The sequence below is a fragment of the Hesperophylax consimilis genome, chromosome 6 (genome assembly GCF_061612785.1).
Source record: "Hesperophylax consimilis isolate HC1 chromosome 6, BYU_Hcon_1.0, whole genome shotgun sequence".
Taxonomy (NCBI): domain Eukaryota; kingdom Metazoa; phylum Arthropoda; class Insecta; order Trichoptera; family Limnephilidae; genus Hesperophylax; species Hesperophylax consimilis.
Genome location: NC_142841.1, coordinates 17,619,012 through 17,637,935, shown reverse-complemented (window position 1 = coordinate 17,637,935; position 18,924 = coordinate 17,619,012). Strand labels below are relative to the sequence as shown.

At 29.8% G+C, this 18,924-nt stretch overlaps 1 protein-coding gene across 2 annotated transcripts in view; it reads right to left on the bottom strand.

Moving 5' to 3' along the window:
- The window catches only part of LOC149423002 (uncharacterized), a 189,491-nt gene that overhangs the window by 71,099 nt on the left and 99,468 nt on the right, over positions 1-18,924 (bottom strand). For both annotated transcript variants that reach the window (XM_089632418.1, XM_089632419.1), the window contains exon 2: positions 13,941-14,057. In XM_089632418.1, the coding sequence (XP_089488544.1) occupies positions 13,941-14,043 (103 nt within the window). In that variant the 5' untranslated portion in view covers positions 14,044-14,057. The remainder of the gene's footprint in view (positions 1-13,940; positions 14,058-18,924) is intronic.

Here is an 18,924-nt window from a genome sequence, read left to right as displayed (position 1 = left end):
TCGAAAAAAGGTAAGATTTAAAAAAAATTAAATATAGTAAAATTCTGGAGATTAGTAAGAGCTGAGGGAAGTCTATTCCAGATGAGAAGGCCTGTTAATCTAAGAAGCTTTCAGAAAATGTGTCAGTACGCAATATTTTTCAATTGTTCAATGAGTTAAATTTGTCAACTCAAAAAACTACTTCAAGCAAAAAAAGTGAAAAAATATATAATTTATGTCATATTTTAAGATAATAACTATTGGCAATCCTATCAAGAAAAAATATGAACAAACATTGAATGCAAGTAGGTATATATCTACTTCCTTAGAAACCCACCCCATTGAAAGAATCTAATTCTCTTCAACTTAGGCGAGAAACACCTAGAAGAAATACTCTGCTACAGAGCATGTTAGGTTCATTGTTTAGCTAACAGAATAAAATATCTCTTTTTATTTCCGTCTTCCTTCTTTGTTCCATTTAATACAATTCTATTTGAAGGTACTCTAATAATTTACTGGGAAATAAATTAAATCACCGTCCTGTAAAGAGCTTTATCTCGAAAACTTACAAGTGTAATCGGTTTTAAAGAGACGTAATTTACAAATGGGTAAGAATTTTATATACAAATGTTAATTTGCCAGATAAAAACACATACAACTGGAGTTTATTTATTAGTTTACAGATTACAAAAATAAATAAAAGAAAAATGTTGCTCGACTGGGGTTCCCCGTCCTGAGGCCTCACCGTACGTTGTTATTATAATGTATAACATCTCAATATAATATCAATTTTATTAGCACCCATATGTAATATATAAATATGTTTTATAGTATTTAGTTAATAATATCATTTATTGTGAAGTAAGAAAAATAATTCGTAAGAATTATGTAAATAAAAAGACAAAAATAATTTAATATAACATTAATATACTAAAGATTATGAAAGGTGTGGTAGATGGTGACACTGAACATATTGTCCATACTCATAAAGGGTTTTCTTATTTGACATTATCGTGTTTCAAGAAAAATTATTTTTCTTTTAAAATGGGAATATTATGACAGTATTTTAACACTCGACGGTGCCAATGAAACCTATGTAATTTGTACCAGCCTATCTTCGCCTTAGTTACCTATAATTTCTGTTATGTGTACCAGCATGTCTTCGCCTTAGTTACTTATAATCTCTGTAATGTGTACCAACATGTCTTCGCCTTAGTTACATATAATCTCTGTAATGTGTACTATCATGTCTTCGCCTTAGTTAATTATAATCTCTGTAATGTGTACCATCATTTCTTCGCCTTAGTTACTTATAATCTTGAATATATAACTCATCTGTTATAAATAGGTAATAATAAGATTCATCCTTAACGATAGGAACATATTCTACTCGCAATGATATTCAATTCAAATCCCCCCTTCCTTGTAAAGAAATTTAAATTTAAAAAAAATAATGTTGCTAACACTAAAAATGTAAGAACATACTGTTAGATATAATTTTACGTATTTAATTGGAAAATATTAACGTTATTTTATACCTAGTTTAAAATTATATTATTTTTATTATTCGCTCTAGGTGTTTCCTTTTCCGACGATCAACATTGCTTTTTTCAACAGTTATTGGGAAAAAAATATTTTCTTGACGATTCGCATTCCACGAAATCAAATAATAATAATCTCTGCAACAGGCATGTCCCTCTCACAATGAAGTATGTAAATAGAGTCACTTCATCCACTGAGAGAGTAAAAAAACTTTGTTACGAATATAATAAAAATATATATCAATTTAAAAAAAAAAAATTATCAATTTTTTGTCATTTTTTTATATAGGTGTGTCCAAAAATGTATTCCTGAGAAAATAAATGGAGCACGGGATGTGTCCTTCGGGGAGATATGTCGGGGGCATTAATACACGTGCTTGAATGTTTCCCTCCCGCGGAAAGCATTCGCTGGCAGGGCTGGCACCAAAACCTTCTAGATCACAAGGCCGGGACACTCATTCAAAGCAGTCTCCTATATTGTATGCGATTTTACAAAAAAATTCGTTATATTTTTTTTAAGTTATTTTTTTTTATTAAAACATGTGAAAATGGTTTATTTAAATAAATAAAAATATATAGTACTTATAATTTTTTTTGAGATTCTCATATAAATTAGGAGGCTGATTTGATTCAGTGTTCCGGCCTTCTTATCTAGGAGGTTTTGCTGGCACTGGCAGTCGGTGAAGAAATGTACTAAAAACTCGTCGCGTCGTTGCCAAATGGAAATCATGGTTTCCATTTGGGTATCGTATATTTTTTGTATAAAATCCAACGGGCTTTCAAGGAAGTGAGGTCAAAGCAAATGATGGCAAAGAAAATTCCTGGAAAGAATGTCTGAATCAGATGCAAACAATGAGCTACTTTTCGCAATCGATTTCGCAATATGTGCTATGATGTTTAGTCCTTAAAATTATCATCGGTCATTTTAATCAATAAATTATAGCGTTATTATTAAAATGTCGTATACCTACGCCGACATATAAACATAAGAATACCTCCAATCTATAGAAAGTATACCTAATCAAAATTTCTTTGACATCAATGATTTTATTAAATGTTTAAGTTGACAAATTATAAGAAAAATGCCATGTTTGTAAATATCTAACCGAAGAACTTTTTATTCCATAAATTGGTTTCCGTGTATACTTCCTTTTTTTCTTCTTTATTTTTCCACCACGTTTCCTACATATCTACCTTCATTCATATATATACACTTTTATATATATGTTTATAAATATGTTTATCGAAATCATGATTACTCTATATCGGATACAGAATAGGCATTTTTTAAATATTCGTTTTTTTTTTTTTGTTTTAGGCATTTCACCCTGAAAAGAGTGCTTCGTTTATTAAAGGCTTCTTCCAAGTAACTCTAAAACAATTAAAGTATATTAATCAATATGAGTTTACGTGTTTCAAAACCATTGGTCTCTTCGTCAGGATAAACGTATATGAAAATAAAAATAATATAATATAAGCATATGTTTATGCTGACGAAGAAACCATTGGTTTTCAAACATGTCGATCCTTTTTGATTAAATAGTGGTTTATACAAAGGTATTAATTTTATTTCAATTAAAATGACGCCACAGAGTGAATTTGTAATTATTGAAGAATTAAAACAATTACTTAATACATGGTAGGAAGCATTAACATTAATAATCAACATAATTTGTTGTCGAGTGTAAAGTTGGCGTTTGGTTGAAATTACTGTGAGTATGTTTTTTAATTGTGTGTTGTGTTACGTGAAAACCTCACAAAGAGACCCAGCACAGGAGTATTCAAGTTTCTATGTTATGATAATAATATGTATTATATGTTTTTGTTTTGGAGGGGAAATTGGTGAGTTTTGAATTATTCGTTATTATACTTGTTTGGTGGCAACAATATTACTATATTAGTTTATCTTTAGTTAATAACAAACGAAAATGTTGTTAGATTGAACATGACAGTTGTGGTATATTTAGATAAGCTAAATACATATGAGTATTGTATACTGCACGGACCAGTACAAATAATAATGTCAGCAGCACGTTTTCGATATTTCAATATTTATATTTTAAAATAAAACTGAAATCATAAAAATCTACATAAATAAAAGTTGAAGAAATAAAAAGCTACCCGTAAAATATGGAAAAACATTTTCAAAATTTATCCAAATGGAACTGAAAATGTTCAATATCATGCCAACACTTAGGTATTTGAGGTTTGCGGTTTGTTGTCAGAAATCCGTCAAGAAGCTCTTTTCCGGTCATTATTTTTAATTAGTAAATTTATTCCATTTTTCAATTTATTAAAAATGAATCCAAGAACCCTGGGGGTGGTTTACTGCGTATTTCAGCATTGTAGAGCAAAAGTTCGAGTGAGGAAGTATGTGTTTAACTTATAAAAAGTTTTCAACGAACGGTTCGTAATTATGGTCTTTAAACAAATATATTTAACTTCTTCTAACACAGCAAACTTATTTTGTTGCACCATTTTAATTGAAATTAATAAAATACTTCGTTTTATTAAAAACCCTGAAGAAGTGAGCGTTGCTCATGAAACATGTTGGTAATAAACAATAAAAGTGGTAAAAACGAAGTATTTTATTAATTTCATTTTATTAATTAAGTACGTACCTATTTAAACAATTATAACCATGTACCTATATTCAGATTTGAGGTTATGCTTCACTTTTGAGTCTGACAGTTTATTTGTAAACCAACATCAAAGACAAAAGGAAAAATAATATATTTTATTTTAAACTTCCGATTTAGTTGTCCGGGTTAAATCTTCCCCAAAGGAAAAACTTAACCCTTCCACTCACTTTTCCACAAATGATCAGCTAGTCAATCAACACTATGTAAGTGCATTATATAAGTAAAATAAATACAAAACAATACAAGAACAACAACACGTCAAATCACCAGATATCAAATGGGAAAAAAAAATTCACCGTCTCCAGATATTTTCATATCAGAGGGTTCGGCTCGGTAGAACTTCTAACAGGGCCTATAAATCCTACTGATCCCTCAACATAAATATTTAAAAAATCTTTTGTTATCATACATGTATTCAAAATGACCGACTTTTGCATCTTTATATATAAATTTTTTGATAGATCTAATACGCCTAAATTTTTAATTAGAGAGCTAGGTATAATGCCAGTAGCCGAAATAACGAATGGTAATATTTTTATAGTCTGAGAATGCCAAATTCTTTTTATTTCATTTCCTAAATCTGTGTATTTTCTTATTTTTTCACTAACAGATTTTTGAATATTACAGGAATTTGGAATAGCAACATCAATGATATAAGTTATTTTTTTAATTTTGTCATGTAAAACTATATCGGGTCTATTATGACTAATCGCTCGGTCTGTTAGTATAGTTTTATCATAATATATTTTATAAAATTCGTTTTCTAAAAATGAATTTGGTTCGTATTCATAATATGGTACTACATTACGGCAGTCAATCAAGTTATGTTTAATTACCAAATTTTGGTGAATTATTTTTAAAACTTGATTGTGCCTAAATGTATACTCGGACGGTGCTAATATAGAACATCCCGATATAATATGTTCTATAGTTTCCGGAAAAGCCAAACATTTTCTACACAAATCATCAATTTGATTTGTATCTTTGATTATATGCTTTCTATAATTTTTAGTATTAATGACTCTATCCTGAATTGCAAGCATAAATCCTTCTATTTCTGCGCTCAACTCTCCAATACTCAACCATTTGTTTGACTTAATTTTGTCAACATACGTTTGGTTGAGATAATTGAAGTGTTTTGCGTGTAAAATTTTATTTGACCAGGAATCTAATAATTCCTGGTTGGGATTTATAAAAATGTTGGCATTCTCATCGTATAAATTTAAAGGTGTAATATTTCTATCTGCCTTGCAAATTATTTTGTGCATTTCTGAGCTATGAGCTTTCCTATGGAAAAAAGTTCTTAGCATTTCTACCTGATTATGTTTCAAAGAAGTTATTTTGACTATACCTCTACCTCCTAAATTTCTAGGTAAATTAACTCGTTCTATAGCTGAATTTGGATGATGGCAATTAAACTTTGTTAGCGTAGTTCTAATTAATCTTTCTAAGTTATCTAAATCTGTATCAGACCATTTAATTATGCCAAATGAGTACGTTAATAGAGGTATTGCCCAAGTATTTATTGCTTTTACTAAATTTTTAGCAGATAGATTGCATTTTAAAATTTTCCTTATCCTAGTTTGAAATTTAATCCTAATATCATTTTTAATACTACTATGGTCTAATCTATTTGATTGTGGGTATCCTAAATACTTATAAACCTCATCCCTTTTCATACTAGTAATTTGGAAATTTCTAAATATACTCTCGTCCCCATCTACAATTTTGCCTTTCTCTATATGGATCGTTCTACATTTATCTAAACCAAATGTCATTTTGATATCATCTGAAAAGTTTTTAACTACCTCGATCATTTTCTCTAAATTTTGTTCAGAATTCGAAAATAATTTTATATCATCCATAAATAATAAATGCGAAATTGTACTACTCTCCCTTGTATTACCCTTAACTTTTATTCCAAACTTGCTTTTAATTAACATTTTAGATAGAGGATTCAATGCTAAGCAAAACCAAAGAGGACTCAATGAGTCTCCTTGAAAAATCCCTCTTTTAATTGAAATGCCCGGTATTACTATTTTCTTACCTTTTAAATTGATAAGTAAATTGGTATTCCAAAAGGACATAATATTTTCCAAAAAGCTAATAATAATGGGGTTAATTTTATATATTTTTAATACTTTGATCAGCCACGAGTGCGGGACACTATCGAAAGCCTTTTGGTAGTCTATATAGCAAGTATGTAAATTACGTTTTCGAGTTTGAATCTGTTTTAGAATTACAGAATCGATAACTAATTGTTCTTTACATCCCATATGTTTTCTGCGACAACCTTTTTGTTGTTCAGATAAAATATTTTTTTCATCTAAATGAGTATATATTAAATCTGTTAAACAAGAGGTTAAAATTTTGTATATTGTCGGTAAACATGTAATGGGTCTGTACTGAGAAGGATTATTAATATTTTCGCTTTTGGGTAACATATAAGTAATACCCTTAGTTAGAAAATTTGGAAAATTTTGAGGTTGACTGACAAATTTTGAAAGATTTTTTGCCAAAAGAGGATGTAAAGTAGTCAGACGTTTGTACCAAAAATTATGTATCCAATCGCAACCCGTGGCTTTCCAATTATGAGTATTTTTAATAATTTTGGTTAACAATTCAACCGATATATTAGAAAAACTCATTTGTTCAATACCTGAAAAATTGAGTTCTTCATTTTCTATCCATGGAGTTGACTCGTTATGTTTTATATCTTTACTCCAAATTTTAGTCCAAAAATCGCGCATATCTGATTCAGATGGTAACGGAATATTATTATTCGAAATAATATTTTGTTTATCGTCAAGTTTGGAATAAAATATTTTTTCATTTTTCTGAAATAATCTATTATTATTTTTTTTATTATACGTATAATTATATCTTTTTAATCTACTAGCTTTTACGCCTAATTTTTGTTTTAATAAATCCAATAAATCATTGATTATATTTTCATTATTATGACTATCAATGTTATAACCAAATTTTCTACCAATTTCATCTACATGTCTCAAAATTTTCCTACTTCTATTTCCATTTTTATATTCTATTACTCTAGCTATGTTACTTCTTAAAAATACTACATCATTTTCTAATCTGATCTGCCATTCTGGTTTACTATAACTATATGATCTATCGTCAGAGGATGATAATTTAATTCCTAACTTATTACAAACAGTAATCGCACTAGCGTATACTATTGTATGAAGATCTAAAAAACTAATTTCGTCAAATATGATTTTTGGTAAAATTATGTTATTTAATTCAAAAATTAATTTAGATAATTTCTTTGACGTATGCAATTTCGGTAATTTTGGTCTAACTGTTGGCTCTACATCTATATATCTGTTTATATTATTATGAAGTAAGTTAGCTAATTCTACTACATTTTCATCAACAAAGTTTAAATTTGCAATGTTGATTTCCCTAAGATTATAAATAACGGCTAAGTTATTTGAATCTACTGTAATATCATTGGACATTTCGACTAGAATATTATCCAAACTATCTACATTCAATGCATCTGATATGACATTGTTACTTGTGTTAATTTGTTCTAAATTATTTCCCCTTTGCAATCTATCTGCTACTTCTCTTTTAATCTGTTCTAATGTGACTACAGAAATTAAATTATTTTTGAAAATAGCTCGCTTTTGGTCTGCTAATCTTTGTTCGCTTACTTGGGCAATCGGATAATTTTGTGAGAAAAGTAAATGTAATTTTTTCCTATATAACAACATATCTGTTTCTACTTTGGTTACATAAAAATATGAACGAACAATGAACATATTGACATCGTTCGTCCATTTCATACGCTGTCTAGGAATACCTGCTTTTGTTTTTTGGGGTCTTAGACTATCCATGTTCATCTGTACAGATGACATAATAATCCCCTGTTCATCTACGTTGGTTGCAAATGACATTGTTGTCATTTTGCAAAACAACTTGGAGATGATTGTATCTTTACTACTACATTCCAGTAACCAAATCAATAAATAATTTTCAATGTGACCAAATTAAATATTCTAATCAAATTACCTTTCGACATAACAAATCTATAATTTCTAATTCAACTACCTTTCAACATTACGAATCTATGATATATTATATTCCAGAAAAACGTTATCAACATAAAAATATATTTTTATTTTTTTCAAATGAATGTCAAATATTGTTGTTTACCTTGGTTACTGGGGTCCTCAAATATTTTTTTTTTAAATCCTATTTATTTACCTAAATATCCTATGGCTTACTGGCAGTTTATTTAATGCGTTATCTGATATACTCTTCTTTAAATATTTATATTTTTTGGGATCAAAGCTAATTCTTTTCTATCTGATATTACAAAAAATAATCAGAGAGCAAATGCAAAGTATATGCCTAAACTAGCGTTGCTAAGCAAAAATAAATATTTATAAATTTTTTATAATTTGATTTCAGTTGATTTTTTGATTTACCATAATACCAATTGCTATTTGATATATACAGTTCAGAAATACAAAAAATCGCTTTTCACGTTCCTCTTTATATTCCATGTTCTTGTTCATCTTCCTAGCAGTATTAAATAATAAGATCAAATTAATGTACTTGAACACAAAATAATTAAAACTTTTAAACAAAAAATTGTCCTAGAATAAATGTAGATTCATCTCCTTTCGGAAAATACTAAGTACTAATTTTTGAACACCGTTTGGTTAAAGTCAAAAATATTCATTTGGAATATTGTGCTTTTTTAAACTCATATTTATTTTCCTTTGAGCCATCTTGGTGTTTCATTTGAAAATCTTTTAAACAATTGCAGTGCCCTTAACTTTTTTCTACAATATTTTTCCGCCCTCCGTTTTTCGAGGGAAGTTACATAATAAATAACGAATTAAGATAATTCAACTCCAGCCCGTTCCGCGTAACACCCGTAAAGTAAAATTAAACGGAAGTATCTGATTTTAACTGAAATGAACAAAGGTATTACTTCAGGTATTACTTAACAAATATTTGGTGTGTTTTTTTAACAAATCTTTAATTTTATATCTATTTGAAATTTATAATAATCAGAGTAGATATATATTATTGTATTTGATATCTATTATAATCAGAGTAAACATTTACAATTTTATATATATATATATATTGTAATCAGAGTAGAGATATACAATTTTATATCAATTTGACACGTATTATAATAAGAGTAAAGATTTACAATTTTATATTTATTTGATATCTATTATAATCACGAAAATGTTAAATTTTCATAACACGAAGAATCAATATTTACTATCTGTATTATTTTAACGCAATTTATGGAATGAATGGTAATCAAAAATCTATTTTGCAAGCTTACGTATATTGAATTGGATTACCATTTATGTAGGTGTAAAAAGATTTAATTTCAGTTTAGAACAGTACTTTCAACCAAAATCCAAATAGAATTCACAGTGAATAAACTGGCAAAAATGTATATGCCACGTTTTATTCAATAAAAAATGCTGTCTGATAGAAAATCATATTAAATTTATTTGGAATTCTAATTATCCCTTCAGGGGCCCGACTCTCGTTACTTGCCATTCTAAACTCCAGGCGAAGTAATTTTATTCATTAGCGGAGCAAGAGTTACGTAAAACTGCTTATTTTCGCTGCGATGTGATTCATGAATGAAGGTAAAAATATTACGTATGCAAATAATATTTAATCCACTAACTAAATAATGACTAGCAAGTTTCCTGAAAATGAATTAATTTCATAGTATTCACAGGAGTGCATGATGCGCGATCCCCCCATGCATGCTTTTGATGCGACGCATCCCTTGAGTTGTAGAGTAAAAAAAAAAAATTGTATATTCGGATTGAAAACTTTGAAATATTTTATTCTATCCTCAGCACAGCTGAGCACTATTGCAATTCCCGTCCTCAGATGTCGAAATACATAGATATACTAGCATTATCAATGCTAGAATACACAGATTCCAGCATCATGTGGAGTGGATTTTATGTTTATGCCGCCTCCACAAAGGACGAAAGTATAAGTACCACGAATTACGGAAAAGGAACGAAGCAACTACAAGCGGCGTTTCGCGCCATTTGCGGTTGCTTCGTTTCTCTTCCAAAGTTGAGGCTCAGGTCGGCAGTTCGGCTCGCAGTTGTATACGTAGCATTAGAAGTACGCGAATATACATTCATTCCCGTTCACCTGGTTTTTCATATAAAATACACATCCGACAATAGCATCCAACATCCAAAAAACGACTTTAATGTAAACGAGTAGGTGTAATGCAGAGAATAGCATAATTACGAATTGAGTGGATTGTTACTGACGATTACCAACTGACAGTTTAGCTTGAACGACTAAAGTAAATGATTTAAACAATGTTTTATTGTATATCTTTCGATTACTTATCTTGAATCTTTACTTTCTAATATTGAGGAGCATAAAGCATTTGTAAAGCTAATTTGATATACTATTTCCGCCAGTTATTGCATCTTGTTCGATATTTACATATTTGACAGTAAGGTAGATAAGGTAGATATACCTATAGATATTAATTGTTCAGCATCCCTTTTACAAAAAGTTAGCCACTGCCACTAGAGTGCATGTTTGTACCGGTTTTATTTAAGCCAACTCAGTAAATGTGCAAGCTATTAGCAATTTTAACAGTATATTGTTTGATTTTTACATGTTGCTAAGGTACGTCTTTTTCTGTTACTTACGTACAGGGAAAATACTTTTATTTGATCATTTACTTTATTGAAGTTTTTTGATTTGATTTTAATCCAAACAATACAACTATTCTCGAATAAAGGGTTCAATGCAGATATTAAATTTCTTAGAATACAAATTATTTTTTAGCTATCGAGCAATTTTTGTTTGATTATTACATATTAGAATTAATCGGGAACTTTGACAGCGGAAGCAATTCCCGAAATCACAATTATCCGAAACAAACATTTTAAAATCTTTCTCAGAAGAAAAATTTACAAAAAGTCGCTATAATTTTATGTAAGTAGGTACCAACCTACCTACTTAAAACATTTTTCGGTCCATAAATTCTACACTAACGACGCCACCGACTGCAAAGTCAAGTTTGTAGATCTGATTATACGAAATGGCGTTTAATATATTTATTTTGAAAAGGTTTCGCCTTCAAATATATTTAATGAAGAGACAGTAAATTCTTAAAATGTTTTTTTTTTATGTACACAAAGGTCACATTAATTCAGTTGGTAATATTCACAAAAAACACGTTTTTTTCTCTTGATCACCCTTTCAAACCTTTCGCCAAATCTTCATTCTGCAATTTATTTTTCTTTCAGCCTAAAAATTCGACCTTCCAAAGTATCAAATAATTTGGCGTCGTCACGCAATTTAAGAGCTTTTGATTAATTGCTTTCAAGAAAATTTTAATTGTATAAAACAGTTCTTGTTGGTCTTAGATGTCATAAGTTGAGGAAACTCACATCCAAGCGTAATCTTTGTGAGGGAAACACGAAAATTTAAGTATGGTAAGTCTTAAATTTAAAATCAATTATACATTTATTTTTCCAAGGATTCAATTGAAATATTTCTGCTTATAATATCAACCTCCTTACTAAACGTGTTAAAACACGTTTATCGGTAATAATGTATGTGTTTCTGAAAGAAAAATGAGCATCTAGGTAGAAACGATATAAAAATAAAATTTAGGATTTTGGAATTGCCTACGTCTTCAAAATCATAAATTTTATATTATTTATCGTCATGCTATAATATCCCTAAGGTATAAATGATGGATGGAAGGATGATGGTATACATAAGTAAATGGCAAAGATGTTTTAGGCCATCGCTTGCCATAATGTGCCTAATTTATAGAACCTAAAATATGGTAAAAACGGAGAAATCTACTGGATTCATTGGCTTTAAACCTCAGTAAACAGTTTCATATTTAAGTCATTTTTCACGTTGATATTTTTAACGCAAATCCAAAAACGTATTTATTTTATTATCAAAAACTCTCAAATTGAGTTACAAGTAATTTACCCAAAAACCTAATTTTTCTCACGCGTGTGAGATAAATCTGTAAAAATTCAAATTACTAAAAAAATGATAACCTAATGAATCAGATACGACAAAGTGGATGAGTTTTTGCAGGAAATCTAGAAAAAATATGATTGAAACAAAAAGTCGCTCTGAACAATTAAGAACTAGAAGAACATAATATCAAAGAGGTGAAAAACAAACAACAAAAAAATAGCTCCCGGTAAATTTGAACAGTTGCAACAAAAGATTGGCAATCGACTCTATGTTTTAGGGTTTCTGTAAATAAGTTCACAATTTCTAATATGTCAAATACACAAGGTGACGAAAATGAACGATAAATGTACAGAAACTCCTATACCTCATAAACAAGGCTCATATATTTGGTAATTTCAAGTTAAACTGTATTTTTCAATGACCATTAACAAGTCACAGGGCTCATACATTCAATGTTGCAGGTTTAGATTTAACCGTTTAGTATTTTTCACATGGACAACTATATATAGCCCTTTCGCGTGTAACTACTAAGCAAAATCTGTTTGTGCTAGAGGTGAGGCGTATTTATCGGATCCAGTAAAAGTACCGGGTATTTCCATGCGATACTTTGTACTTGTGACAGATCTCTAAAATACCTGGTTCCAAAATACTCATGAGTATTAAGTACTTTTACCAGGTATTTTTGGTAGGTATTTTTGACGAGTATTTTTAATAGGTATTTTTGATAGGTATTTTTAGTAGGTATTTTTGATGGGTATTTTCAGTAGGCATTTTTGATAGGTATTTTCGATGGGTATTTTTGAAGGGTATTTTCAGTAGGTATTTTTGATAGGTATTTTGGATGGGTATTTTTGATGGGTATTTTGGATGGGTATTTTTAGTAGGTATTTCTGATAGGTATTTTCGATGGGTATTTTTGATGAGTATTTTTAGTAGGTATTTTCTTGATGGGTAGTATTTGTGACTGGTATTTGATCTGATATTTAGCGACGGGAAAAATGTGGGGAATTTTTTCGAAATGGAATTCCGTAGCTACCCCCCCCCCCCAATGGATTTTGAAAAATTATCGTGGGGAATTACATATGATGATTTTGCCTGTGCGGAATTTTTTTCCAGCTTCTGCAACAACCCCCCCCCCCCTCCCGTAGAATATTTGTAGAATTTATGCGAGTTCATTAGAATTACTTATTCTGAATCAATCCTCAGGTCGGTATTAATTACTTTTGAGTATTTTGTCACCGGTATTTTTACCAGGTATTTTTTTGTACCTGTACTCATTGTACCCAGTAACGAAAAGTACTCATAGAACCCACCTCTAGTTTGTGCTGTCTTATGAAAACAGCTAAAAAAATTGTACGTACATAAAGACATTCTGTAGTTACTGGCAGTATAGTCTGATTCAAGATAAAAATTGATATTTACGGCTAATATAATCTAAAAAAGCCGTGCAAAAAATATAAGTTTACAATAAAATAGTAATGAAAAATTAAACACATTAATTAAAGTTAATTAATCCAAGCGCTAAATTGGATCGGATAGTATATGTGTCGCTTGGACTCTCATGATGCCACATTAGTGCATTGGACCCGTGCGAAGCCGGGCGGGTCGCTAGTAATTAATAAATATATATCAAACCAAACTACATAGAGTAAACCAAACTAATATGTTCGTTATTACCTCGTATGGGTTAAAGGGAAACAAAAAAAAGAAAATTTTATATGAATTTGTACAGTGTAATGATAATTCAGTGCTTGCGTAATGGGTGATGATGACTGACCTTGTTCAGTTGGTAGCTGCGGAATAGCAGCGGTCTTCACGAAGCTCCGGTGGGAATTCATCGCTCCCAAAATTAGCATCATCAGCACCACGAACCGTGCCATGACGACTGGTTAAACTGTAAACAATAATAATGTATTCAAATTATGGTTTCAAATGTATTTTTTATGCGCTTTAAATGAGTTTGTTATATTATAACATTGAATAAGAAGATAATACTAACAAATCTAAACGAACGATGAAAGAAGACATCTAGGAATTGAACCTCTTTTCTTACCGGGACAGCGTCTTAACTATTCGACCATTGTGACCTAATTACACGTAATATTTCCATATTTATTTTTGTATACAAAGTGCTGTCTTAGAAAAGATAATGAAAAATATATTATTTTTCAGTAATGAAAATGCGAAGGATTGTTATTATTATAAGACCTGTTTTCCGAAAATTATCACCCTATATAATATCTCTGTTACAATTTATTATACTTATCTCTATAAGGTCACACTCTGAATTTTAATATATAATATACACATACATTTTTTTATATTATTTAAAATAAATCATTTTTATATTAAATATTATTAATTCCACGAAATGTGATAAAATATTTTTTATTTATTTTTTTAACATTTTAGTTCAGTTTTAGTTTAATTTTCTCCCACCCTAGTTAAATATAACATAATTATAACATTCACGGATGAGGGTATGTATGAAAATGAGGATCAACTGGAAGAGGAATCAACTCTCCGGGGGATCAACTATCTGGGAGATCAACTGTCCGGGGAAAGAAATGTCGGGGTATCAATTGCTGTCGGGGATCAAACATCAGGAAATCGTATCCAGGTATATTTTTCAGGACGTTTTCCTTTCACATCTCCTTCCCTTCCTCACATCTTAAAGCTCTACAAAACCCTTCAACTTGAAGATGAGATAGTACTACTAAAATTTCGAAACTCTTGTGCACAATATTTTTGTGAAATTATACCGTTTTGTTGGTTTTATCATTTATTCAAATATGTAAATTTGATTTAAAAAATATATGAACCTTATTTTGTTTTCAGTTTTCAGCTTTCAGGGATTTCACGAGTAATGTAAATTATCTATTCAAATTGTTGGAAAAATGAAAAACAGTTTATTTTTCTATCATGCTGATGACATATCCCTTGAAAATAAATTTTTAGGGGTAGCGAATTTAGTTGAACCTTCATAATCTTATGATGGATTGGACACATTTCTCCCACTACCCAATTTTACCTAAATACATACCGTTTCGGATTTGAAAGTCGTAATAATATGATACGAAATTGTGTATCTAATAGTGGTTATGTTATTCAGATTACATCCGTGATGTTTTATCATTCGCTGGGGATTCGTGGGGTTGTATTTCGGCGAATAAAATTAATGATAAATTGGTCAAACAAAATAAATGTCGATTTTATTTTATTTTAAAACAAGCTGATTAGAGTAAATTTCGAGGGTTATCTCTAAATAATACTTTTAAGGAAGTTCATTTTCATGACCACTATACAAGAGATATACCTATATATTTCTACATTATAGGATGCGATGATGTCAAATGAACCTAAAAGATGTTTTTTAAATACGTTTTTCTTTTTCGTCCTATGTTGAATTTCGGTTTATTAGTGTGTTATTGTAGGTTCCACACAAGGTTCATCATCACGGTAGTTTCTGGTAGAATAATAGAAATAGAAGCGGTAAATTTAAATATATGTTAATTTTAGTTTTAATAATTATAAAATAAATGTAATCTCAATTAATTTTTTTTCTTGGAAATTTTTTTGATAGATACAGGTACATATATAATTATAGAAAACATAAGGCAGTAAAAAAAATCCCACAAAAGCGAAGCCTGTGCGTGGGCATTATAAGGTATGTATTCAAAACAGTGGTGGTTACATTATCTATGGTTAAAATGAAAAAAGAAATATGAATAAATAAAAAAATAAAAAAAATTTTAAATAAAGACCAACATTCCCGGGATACAAATAACCTGACAATATTTGAAAATCTCCTACTACTACCACAGTAAGCTGAAAATTTTGCTTGTGTTGTGATGGAGGACTAAGCCAGCCGAGAAATTGAACATACTACGCCTGGGTGGGACCCAAACGCGATGTCAACTCGGCCACCGACCGGTCTCAGTACATATAGTTAGTTTAATATGATTTTACTGGAGTTTTTGCGTATTTAATAAAAAACAGTTTCAAAGAAGTTAACTTCTTTTTTTAAATGTAGATGGTAACATATCATATATAGGTAAAGTATATTCCTAGTATAAATTTATCGCATATTCGTAGTAGTAGTATATTCCTAGTATAAATTTATCGCACATACTTTTTTACCCAGATTTTGACATTTATTTTATACGAGTTTAGGTTTTGGCACATCTTGATGGAACTTGGCAAGCAATTCAACGATTTTGGGCCAGTATAGTTAAAACCTACATTATATTTTTTATTATTTTTTTGAGGAAGAGCATTAACAGTTGTGATACAGTAAAGATGATATGTTGGTAGGTACCTATTCGAACATTAACAGTTGTGGTACAGTAAAGTTGATATGTTGGTAGGTACCTATTCGAACGGATGTTAGTGTGGTAATAAGATTAGACGAGTTAGTAAATAATCCAAACTTTTAATGAGGAACTTCGTATCATTATTGTCGCAGAAAGTCCAAGCCTAGAAATTAGCCAAAAAAAGTTAAACGAGGGCTGGGCTGACGGACCCGGAGGAATTCCGATTTGTTCCCTGTGGGACTGAAATATCCTGTATAATTAGTATTTATATATTATTGTAAACGTAAAGTATCAAATACGAAATATTCTCTATTTAACAAACTTAAAAATGCTTCCCATTTACGCCATAGCAACATACGTATAAATAAAATAAATTTGTTTTATAATCTATAATGTTTTACTGGATAGAATATATTCATATTCCTTTTGCTTCCATAAAACGCAGAGGCTAAATGTACTGTATCGAACATGATAAATGATTTTATTCCATTTAATATCAATTGCGGCTAAAGTTGCACACCTGCAAGTTTGATGACCCCTTTTTCCAAATTATAATATTTACCAGTTGAAAAATGCATCAATTTGTTACCAGGCAGCAAAACGACTGTGTCGAACATGAAACAGTTCGATAACCCTATTTTAGATAAAGTTAGTTATTTTTAAAGCTCACTATTATAGAGTATTTTTTTCTTACACATCGTTTTTATTTATACTTTCATTAGTTGTGAAGATAATATAATGCGTTTTCTATATTTTATAGGCGCCCAAAAACTGTTCTCAATAGTTGCAGAGTAAATTAATCACAGTATGGCGAAATTCTACTTTCCAACAAAACAAGCACTTTAATTAATATATATCTACAGTTAGTTACTATTAAACTAGTTTACCGAGACTAGACGTTTTAAAAAACATTTTTTTTAAATGACCCCATTAAATATTGAATTAGTTTAAGTGCTAATCAGATAATAGTTTTTTCGATACACTTGTTAAAGCATATAATAATGTTAACTCTAAATGAAGGAGTTTCTATCTATCTTTGTGTATTTGATTTGTGTAAAAATCTCTCGTTTTATTCCGAGACTAATGAAATATTGCACATTTTAAAAACTCTGGGTAAAACCCGGGCAACGCCTGAGACTTCAGTTAAGTATATAATAAAAATAATGGCATACATGGTATTCTTACTTTAACATTGTTTATTTATATTTATGGAGTAAACATCTTGTAGCGTAGGAATATAGTATATTAGATAAGATTTGATGTTTATACAAATCTACAGTTTTTTTCCGATATTGATAAAATTTTGCACACTTGACCTTCTAAACAAGAAAAAGGTCAGTGACTATGTGAAGTTTCCAAAAACTATCCTCATCCCCCTTTTCCTATCCCTTTAAAGAAGAATTCTGATACTTCTTAAACAAATTTTGACGTTCTAAATAAGATGAAATTTACTGTCTACATCTGATTTCGAAAAACTTTGCGTAAAGCCCGGTCAACGGTGGGGACTAGTAAGTTCAGCTAGTAAGAATATAAATAAGATCAGTTCGCCCGACAACATAGTGAACTTTTTTAGTGGCTTTAAATGAACACTTGAGTATTCCGAAATATGAACACATAAGTTAGTTTTTATAAAATTCTTGTTTACAATTCCAATATATATTTGATTATTCTTTCGATGTGGTTAAGAAGTACAGAGTTCGAACGCCGGTTAAACTTATTTATTTATTTACACATATACGGCACAACACGTGCCATTAACATAATTGACATACTTATAATAGTACAACAACATGAAGAATAACAGTATAAATGTTAGTAAAATTTAAGAAAATAGGTAAAAAGTAAGGTAATAAGTAGTGTATAAAAACTATAATGTATAAAAGTAAATTGTAAAGTGAATAGTTTAAAATATAAAGTATTAAAGTACAAACCATAATTTATTAGGAAAAAGTAAAAATAAAAATAAAAATTTAAAGATTGAAATAAAACAATAAAATGTACCAATAAGATACCTATCTCAAGGTATCGACAATGATTTAAATATAAAAAGTAATAAATCCTGGATTATGTTAACCGATATGATAAATTTTACAAGTACTTATGATTTCTAGTGCATTAATTGTTTTAGAAGTACTGGTAGGCATATTATGTTTACATGATGTATTTACGTGGTACTAGCAAACAAATTTAGTTTAACGCATCTTTTGTATGAAGACAGATTACCGGCAGCGTGATCAATATTAGCATATTCATTGCCTAAAATATACAAGCGATTTATGGTTGAGTTTTGTTCTGCGTTCGTCATAGTATTGTCACAGTGGAAAGGTGTTTTGAGTCGAGTCGGTCTACTAGGTAAATGGTAATTTATTAATGAGACCAATTCAGGGGAGTCAAACCAGTTATTGTTTATTTTAAATAAAAAAATAAGATCATTGAGTATTCTTCTAT